Raw genomic sequence first — 8,920 nt, 5'->3', positions numbered from 1 at the left:
ATGGTTATGCCACGTGGTGCCATGTGTCGTGTGCTGTGTGGTACCATCTCGTGTGCTGTGTGTGCTGTGTTGTCTGTTGTGTGTACTGTTTGGTGTGCTGTGTGATGTGCTGTGTGATTTGGTTAGTGCTCTGTGGTGCCGTGTGGTATGCTGTGTTGTGGTGCGTGGCGTGTGGTGTGCTGTATGTGTTGTGGTGTGTGGCGTGTGGTGTGCTGTATGTGTTGTGGTGTGTGGCGTGTGGTGTGCTGTATGTGTTGTGGTGTGTGGCGTGTGGTGTGCTGTATGTGTTGTGGTGTGTGGCGTGTGGTGTGCTGTATGTGTTGTGGTGTGTGGCGTGTGGTGTGCTGTATGTGTTGTGGTGTGTGGTGTGTGGTGTGCTGTATGTGTTGTGGTGTGTGGCGTGTGGTGTGCTGTATATGTTGTGGTGCGTGCCGTGTGGTGTGCTGTATGTGTTGTGGTGTGTGGTGTGCTGTATGTGTTGTGGTGTGTCGCGTGTGGTGTGCTGTATGTGTTGTGGTGTGTGCCGTGTGGTGTGCTGTATATGTTGTGGTGCGTGCCGTGTGGTGTGCTGTATGTGTTGTGGTGTGTGGTGTGCTGTATGTGTTGTGGTGTGTGGTGTGTGGTGTGCTGTATGTGTTGTGGTGTGTGGCGTGTGGTGTGCTGTATGTGTTGTGGTGTATGCCGTGCGATGCGGTGTGCTGTATGTGTTGTGGTGTGTGGCGTGTGGTGTGTTGTGGTGTGTGGCGTGTGGTGTGCTGTATGTGTTGTGGTGTGTGTGTTGTGGTGTGCTGTATGTGTTGTGGTGTGTGGCGTGTGGTGTGCTGTATGTGTTGTGGTGTGTGGTGTGTGGTGTGCTGTATGTGTTGTGGTGTGTGCCGTGTGGTGTGCTGTATGTGTTGTGGTGTGTGGCGTGTGGTGTGCTGTGTTGTGGTGTGTGGCCGTGTGGTGTGCTGTGTTGTGGTGTGTGGCGTGTGGTGTGCTGTATGTGTTGTGGTGTGTGGCGTGTGGTGTGTGTTGTGGCGTGTGGTGTGTGGTGTGCTGTGTGTGTTGTGGTGTGTGGCGTGCTGTATGTGTTGTGGTGTGTGTGTTGTGTGGTGCTGTATGTGTTGTGGTGTGTGCCGTGTGGTGTGCTGTATGTGGTGTGCCGTGTAGTGTGCTGTGTGTGTTGTGGTGTGTGGCGTGCTGTATGTGTTGTGGTGTGTGTGTTGTGGTGTGCTGTATGTGTTGTGGTGTGTGGTGTGTGGTGTGCAGTATGTGTTGTGGTGCGTGGCGTGTGGTGTGCTGTATGTGTTGTGGTGTGTGGTGTGCTGTATGTGTTGTGGTGTGTGGCGTGTGGTGTGCTGTATGTGTTGTGGTGTGTGTGTTGTGGTGTGCTGTGTTGTGGCGTGTGGCGTGTGGTGTGCTGTATGTGTTGTGGTGTGTGGCGTGTGGTGTGCTGTATGTGTTGTGGTGTGTGGTGTGCTGTATGTGTTGTGGTGTGTGGCGTGTGGTGTGCTGTATGTGTTGTGGTGTGTGGCGTGTGGTGTGCTGTGTGTGTTGTGGTGTGTGGCGTGTGGTGTATGTGTTGTGGTGTGTGGCGTGTGGTGTGCTGTATGTGTTGTGGTGTGTGGTGTGCTGTATGTGTTGTGGTGCGTGGCGTGTGATGTGCTGTATGTGTTGTGGTGTGTGGCGTGTGGTGTGCTGTATGTGTTGTGGCGTGTGGTGTGCTGTATGTGTTGTGTGGCGTGTGGTGTGCTGTGTTGTGGTGTGTGGCGTGTGGTGTGCTGTATGTGTTGTGGTGTGTGGTGTGCTGTATGTGTTGTGGTGTGTGGCGTGTGGTGTGCTGTATGTGTTGTGGTGTGTGGTGTGTGGTGTGCTGTATGTGTTGTGGTGTGTGTGTTGTGGTGTGCTGTATGTGTTGTGGTGTATGCCGTGTGGTGTGCTGTATGTGTTGTGTGGCGTGTGGTGTGCTGTATGTGTTGTGGTGTGTGGTGTGCTGTATGTGTTGTGGTGTGTGGCGTGTGGTGTGCTGTATGTGTTGTGTGGCGTGTGGTGTGTGGTGTGCTGTGTGTGTTGTGGTGTGTGGCGTGTGGTGTGCTGTATGTGTTGTGGTGTGTGGTGTGTGGTGTGCTGTGTGTGTTGTGGTGTGTGGCGTGTGGTGTGCTGTATGTGTTGTGGTGTGTGGTGTGCTGTATGTGTTGTGGCGTGTGGCGTGTGGTGTGCTGTATGTGTTGTGTGGCGTGTGGTGTGCTGTGTTGTGGTGTGTGGCGTGTGGTGTGCTGTATGTGTTGTGGTGTGTGGTGTGCTGTATGTGTTGTGGTGTGTGTGTTGTGGTGTGCTGTATGTGTTGTGGTGTATGCCGTGTGGTGTGCTGTATGTGTTGTGTGGCGTGTGGTGTGCTGTATGTGTTGTGGTGTGTGGTGATGCTGTATGTGTTGTGGTGTGTGGCGTGTGGTGTGCTGTATGTGTTGTGTGGCGTGTGGTGTGCTGTGTGTGTTGTGGTGTGTGGCGTGTGGTGTGCTATATGTGTTGTGGTGTGTGTGGTGTGTGGTGTGCTGTATGTGTTGTGGTGTGTGGTGTGCTGTATGTGTTGTGGTGTGTGGCGTGTGGTGTGCTGTATGTGTTGTGGTGTGTGGCGTGTGGTGTGCTGTGTGTGTTGTGGTGTGTGGCGTGTGGTGTGCTGTATGTGTTGTGGTGTGTGGCGTGTGGTGTGCTGTGTGTGTTGTGGGTGTGTGGCGTGTGGTGTGCTGTATGTGTTGTGGTGTGTGGCGTGTGGGGTGCTGTATGTGTTGTGGTGTGTGGCGTGTGGTGTGCTGTGTGTGTTGTGGTGTGTGGCGTGTGGTGTGCTGTATGTGTTGTGGTGTGTGGTGTGTGGTGTGCTGTATGTGTTGTGGTGTGTGGCGTGTGGTGTGCTGTATGTGTTGTGGTGTGTGGCGTGTGGTGTGCTGTATGTATTGTGGTGTGTGGTGTGTGGTGTGCTGTATGTGTTGTGGTGTGTGGCGTGTGGTGTGCTGTGTGTGTTGTGGTGTGTGGCGTGTGGTGTGCTGTATGTGTTGTGGTGTGTGGCGTGTGGTGTGCTGTATGTGTTGTGGTGTGTGGCGTGTGGTGTGCTGTGTGTGTTGTGGTGTGTGGCGTGTGGTGTGCTGTATGTGTTGTGGCGTGTGGCGTGTGGTGCTGTATGTGTTGTGGTGTGTGGTGTGCTGTATGTGTTGTGGTGTGTGGCGTGTGGTGTGCTGTATGTTTGTGGTGTGTGGCGTGTGTGTGCTGTATGTGTTGTGGTGTGTGGCGTGCTGTATGTGTTGTGGTGTGTGGGTGTGGTGTGCTGTATGTGTTGTGGTGTGTGCGTGTGGTGTGCTGTATGTGTTGTGGTGTGTGGTGTGCTGTATGTGTTGTGGTGTGTGACGTGTGGTGTGCTGTATGTGTTGTGGTGTGTGCCGTGTGGTGTGCTGTATATGTTGTGGTGTGTGGTGTGCTATATGTGTTGTGGTGTGTGGCGTGTGGTGTGCTGTATGTGTTGTGGTGTGTGGTGTGCTGTATGTGTTGTGGTGTGGGCGTGTGGTGTGCTCTATGTGTTGTGGTGTGTGGCGTGTGGTGTGCTGTGTGTGTTGTGGTTGTGTGGCGTGTGGTGTGCTGTATGTGTTGTGGTGTTGTGGCGTGTGGTGTGCTGTGTGTGTTGTGGTGTGTGGCGTGTGGTGTGCTGTATGTGTTGTGGTGTGTGGCGTGTGGTGTGCTGTATGTGTTGTGGTGTGTGGGCGTGTGGTGTGCTGTGTTGTTGTGGTGTGTGGCGTGTGGTGTGCTGTATGTGTTTGTGGTGTGTGGTGTGTGGTGTGCTGTATGTGTTGTGGTGTGTGGCGTGTGGTGTGCTGTATGTGTTGTGGTGTGTGGCGTGTGGTGTGCTGTATGTATTGTGGTGTGTGGGTGTGTGGTGTGCTGTATGTGTTGTGGTGTGTGGCGTGTGGTGTGCTGTGTGTGTTGTGGTGTGTGGCGTGTGGTGTGCTGTATGTGTTGTGGTGTGTGGCGTGTGGTGTGCTGTATGTGTTGTGGTGTGTGGCGTGTGGTGTGCTGTGTGTGTTGTGGTGTGTGGCGTGTGGTGTGCTGTATGTGTTGTGGCGTGTGGCGTGTGGTGTGCTGTATGTGTTGTGGTGTGTGGTGTGCTGTATGTGTTGTGGTGTGTGGCGTGTGGTGTGCTGTATGTGTTGTGGTGTGTGGCGTGTGGTGTGCTGTATGTGTTGTGGTGTGTGGCGTGCTGTATGTGTTGTGGTGTGTGGTGTGTGGTGTGCTGTATGTGTTGTGGTGTGTGGCGTGTGGTGTGCTGTATGTGTTGTGGTGTGTGGTGTGCTGTATGTGTTGTGGTGTGTGACGTGTGGTGTGCTGTATGTGTTGTGGTGTGTGCCGTGTGGTGTGCTGTATATGTTGTGGTGTGTGGTGTGCTATATGTGTTGTGGTGTGTGGCGTGTGGTGTGCTGTATGTGTTGTGGTGTGTGCCGTGTGGTGTGCTGTATGTGTTGTGGTGTGTGGCGTGTGGTGTGCTGTATGTGTTGTGGTGTGTGGCGTGTGGTGTGCTGTATGTGTTGTGTGTGTGGCGTGTGGTGTGCTGTATGTGTTGTGGTGTGTGGCGTGTGGTGTGTTGTATGTGTTGTGGTGTGTGGCGTGTGGTGTGCTGTATGTGTTGTGGTGTGTGGCGTGTGGTGTGCTGTATGTGTTGTGGTGTGTGGCGTGTGGTGTGCTGTATGTGTTGTGGTGTGTGGCGTGTGGTGTGCTGTATGTGTTGTGGTGTGTGGCGTGCTGTATGTGTTGTGGTGTGTGGTGTGTGGTGTGCTGTATGTGTTGTGGTGTGTGGCGTGTGGTGTGCTGTATGTGTTGTGGTGTGTGGTGTGCTGTATGTGTTGTGGTGTGTGACGTGTGGTGTGCTGTATGTGTTGTGGTGTGTGCCGTGTGGTGTGCTGTATATGTTGTGGTGTGTGGTGTGCTATATGTGTTGTGGTGTGTGGCGTGTGGTGTGCTGTATGTGTTGTGGTGTGTGGTGTGCTGTATGTGTTGTGGTGTGTGGCGTGTGGTGTGCTCTATGTGTTGTGGTGTGTGGCGTGTGGTGTGCTGTGTGTGTTGTGGTGTGTGGCGTGTGGTGTGCTGTATGTGTTGTGGTGTGTGGCGTGTGGTGTGCTGTGTGTGTTGTGGTGTGTGGCGTGTGGTGTGCTGTATGTGTTGTGGTGTGTGGCGTGTGGTGTGCTGTATGTGTTGTGGTGTGTGGCGTGTGGTGTGCTGTGTGTGTTGTGGTGTGTGGCGTGTGGTGTGCTGTATGTGTTGTGGTGTGTGGTGTGTGGTGTGCTGTATGTGTTGTGGTGTGTGGCGTGTGGTGTGCTGTATGTGTTGTGGTGTGTGGCGTGTGGTGTGCTGTATGTATTGTGGTGTGTGGTGTGTGGTGTGCTGTATGTGTTGTGGTGTGTGGCGTGTGGTGTGCTGTGTGTGTTGTGGTGTGTGGCGTGTGGTGTGCTGTATGTGTTGTGGTGTGTGGCGTGTGGTGTGCTGTATGTGTTGTGGTGTGTGGCGTGTGGTGTGCTGTGTGTGTTGTGGTGTGTGGCGTGTGGTGTGCTGTATGTGTTGTGGCGTGTGGCGTGTGGTGTGCTGTATGTGTTGTGGTGTGTGGTGTGCTGTATGTGTTGTGGTGTGTGGCGTGTGGTGTGCTGTATGTGTTGTGGTGTGTGGCGTGTGGTGTGCTGTATGTGTTGTGGTGTGTGGCGTGCTGTATGTGTTGTGGTGTGTGGTGTGTGGTGTGCTGTATGTGTTGTGGTGTGTGGCGTGTGGTGTGCTGTATGTGTTGTGGTGTGTGGTGTGCTGTATGTGTTGTGGTGTGTGACGTGTGGTGTGCTGTATGTGTTGTGGTGTGTGCCGTGTGGTGTGCTGTATATGTTGTGGTGTGTGGTGTGCTATATGTGTTGTGGTGTGTGGCGTGTGGTGTGCTGTATGTGTTGTGGTGTGTGCCGTGTGGTGTGCTGTATGTGTTGTGGTGTGTGGCGTGTGGTGTGCTGTATGTGTTGTGGTGTGTGGCGTGTGGTGTGCTGTATGTGTTGTGGTGTGTGGCGTGTGGTGTGCTGTATGTGTTGTGGTGTGTGGCGTGTGGTGTGTTGTATGTGTTGTGGTGTGTGGCGTGTGGTGTGCTGTATGTGTTGTGGTGTGTGGCGTGTGGTGTGCTGTATGTGTTGTGGTGTGTGGCGTGTGGTGTGCTGTATGTGTTGTGGTGTGTGGCGTGTGGTGTGCTGTATGTGTTGTGGTGTGTGGCGTGTGGTGTGCTGTATGTGTTGTGGTCTGTAGCGTGTGGTGTGCTGTATGTGTTGTGGTGTGTGGCGTGTGGTGTGCTGTATGTGTTGTGGTGTGTGGCGTGTGGTGTGCTGTATGTGTTGTGTGGCGTGTGGTGTGCTGTGTTGTGGTGTGTGGCGTGTGGTGTGCTGTATGTGTTGTGGTGTGTGGTGTGCTGTATTTGTTGTGGTGTGTGGTGTGTGGTGTGCTGTATGTGTTGTGGTGTGTGGTGTGTGGTGTGCTGTATGTGTTGTGGTGTGTGGTGTGTGGTGTGCTGTATGTGTTGTGGTGTGTGGCGTGTGGTGTGCTGTATGTGTTGTGGTGTGTGGCGTGTGGTGTGCTGTATGTGTTGTGGTGTGTGGCGTGTGGTGTGCTGTGTTGTGGTGTGTGGCGTGTGGTGTGCTGTATGTGTTGTGGTGTGTGCCGTGTGGTGTGCTGTATGTGTTGTGGTGTGTGGCGTGTGGTGTGCTGTATGTGTTGTGGTGTGTGCCGTGTGGTGTGCTGTGTTGTGGTGTGTGGCGTGTGGTGTGCTGTATGTGTTGTGGTGTGCTATGTGCTATGCTGTGTTTGCACGGTGCCACTTGGTGTGACGTGTAACACAGTGTGGCGTCACGTGATGCGTCGGTGCCACGTGTGTGGTTTGTGATGGGCGCAGCAGTGCAGTGGGAGTGCAAAGCGCTACGAACATGGCGGCCCGAGTTCGATTCCCGCTCATGGCCAACGCATACCGTGTCAACCCACACGGTTTACCCCGTAACCTTGTACAGGGAAATTTAGTTTTCAGGTCCATGTGGCGTTACAGCCGTTGAATTACGGACAACAACATTGATTTTGTCTGTTTGTGTTTCTCCCTCGTGATGGGACTTTGTAGGATGAACGTTGAGATGTATAATGGGCACGGGGTGACCACTAAGGGGTGAATTGGTCTGTAATAAGGTAGGGCACTGATAAGGGTTTGACAGGTATGCCAACGCCAGTGACGATTATCTAAACCAGTTCCTGTGCCTCCCCTGGGTCGGCTGAGCCATAAATGAGTACCTGGTGGTGTGTGTAAACATCAGCACTGGGGAGACAAAGGCGGCCGGGCGTGGTGCTGGCCACCCACCTCCTCGTGTGCCGTTCCGCCTCCATAGGCGCTACTCGCTGACAGCACTTGCCCCGAACAGCCTGTTGTAGGCTTCACGCTGTGAGCAATGTTGCTTAATGTGGTGTAACGCGTGGGGTGCTGCTGTGTGCTGCGGTGTGGTGCGTGTGATGCAGTGTGCTGCGGTGTGGTGTAACGCGTGGTGTAACGCGTGGTGCGGTGTGGTGTAACGCACGGGGTGGTGCGGTGTGGTGAAATGTGCTGCGGTGTGGTGTAACGCGTGGTGTAACGCGTGGTGCGGTGTGGTGCAGTGTGCTGCGGTGTGGTGTAACGTGCGGTGTGGTGTAACGCGTGGTGTACCGTGCGGTGCGGTGTGGTGTGGTGTAGGGGTGCTGGGCGAGACGGCCCTCCACGTGGCCGTGCAGTGCGAGAACCTGGGCGCGGCGCTCGCCCTCCTGGACGCGGAGCCCACGCTCATCAACGAGCCCATGACCTCCGACCTCTACCGGGGTAACGAGCGCTGCGTGAAGTTCGCGACCGCGAGACGACACCGGCGTCCGGGTCGCGCGCAAGGGGAACGCGGCCGCCACGCGTGGCCCTCCACGGCGAGGGGGTCACGGGCGAGCTCCGCGGTATGCGAGCGACCGCGGGCTGCGCCACGCATGGGGCGAGAAGAGCCCAAGGGATCCCACGGGGGCATTGGTGGTGCGGTGCCGCACGTGCCCGGGGCAGTGTGTGGAGGAGGCACGTGAAGGACGCTGCTGGGCAGTTGGGGGCAGTCGCCCTCCAGCAACAACGGAGGGCAAAAGGAGCGACGCTCACAACAACGAGTGGAGCGCCGGGTGGCTAAAATGCAGCAAGTTTCACAGTAGGGAGCACAAGTGGTGCATCAGCCAGTCACCTCAGTCATCTCAGTCAGTCGACCCGTGGCACCTGCTCCTGCCAGCGGGCGTTCGACACTTTACGTGGCCTCAACGTGCACATGGCCTGGCACAAGCCTCGTGGTGACGTCACCACCACTTAGTGGCGAGTAGCGGTTGTTGTTGCCACAGGGAGCTAGGCAGTGCCACAGTGGCACACACACAGAGCTACTATGAAGAGGGGTGGGGGGGGGGTCATGGTCAATCACGCGACACCACTGTGGACCACGATCCAGCCTGGCTACAAACAACATTGTTGTCAGGCCATGGTCATCAGGAAGCCGTAGTGGCTCGGATTACGCGCACTGCCAGATGGCCGAGATGGAGCTCTTCGATGAACGCGGCGGGCGCGCGCCTGAAAGCACCGCGGCCGCCTGCGACGCTCAAATTAAATCGCCTAAAAAGTGGCGCTGGCTGGCCGGCGAGATGAAGGGTGGGGGGAGGGAGTGAACGCCGGTTTATATTTTATTTTGCGCGCAACTGAGCGAAAGTGGCCAAACCGAGGGAGGGAGGGAGCACTTGGGACGATTTCCCCCCCTGCCGCTGGTTTATTGTCAGCAGGGCCGGATTCAGGCGCAGGTGCTTTCGGGCCTCCGCCAGCTGGAAGTCCTCCAGAGATGAAGTGAAAAGTTGTTTCATTTGT

The 8,920-nt window shown here is 55.3% G+C and overlaps 1 protein-coding gene across 1 annotated transcript in view; it reads left to right on the top strand.

Moving 5' to 3' along the window:
- Positions 1-7,741: 7,741 nt before the first annotated feature.
- LOC133352375 (transient receptor potential cation channel subfamily V member 5-like) overlaps positions 7,742-8,920 on the top strand; it is a 28,744-nt gene continuing 27,565 nt past the window's right edge. The window contains exon 1 of the mRNA XM_061567970.1: positions 7,742-7,867. Coding sequence (XP_061423954.1) covers positions 7,846-7,867 — 22 coding nt within the window. The 5' untranslated portion in view covers positions 7,742-7,845. The remainder of the gene's footprint in view (positions 7,868-8,920) is intronic.

The sequence above is a fragment of the Lethenteron reissneri genome, chromosome 40 (assembly GCF_015708825.2).
Source record: "Lethenteron reissneri isolate LAM-NWPU_2019-01 chromosome 40, ASM1570882v1, whole genome shotgun sequence".
Classification (NCBI taxonomy): domain Eukaryota; kingdom Metazoa; phylum Chordata; class Hyperoartia; order Petromyzontiformes; family Petromyzontidae; genus Lethenteron; species Lethenteron reissneri.
The sequence above is the reverse complement of the archived record's forward strand: the minus strand, read 5'-3'. Positions and strand labels throughout refer to the sequence as shown.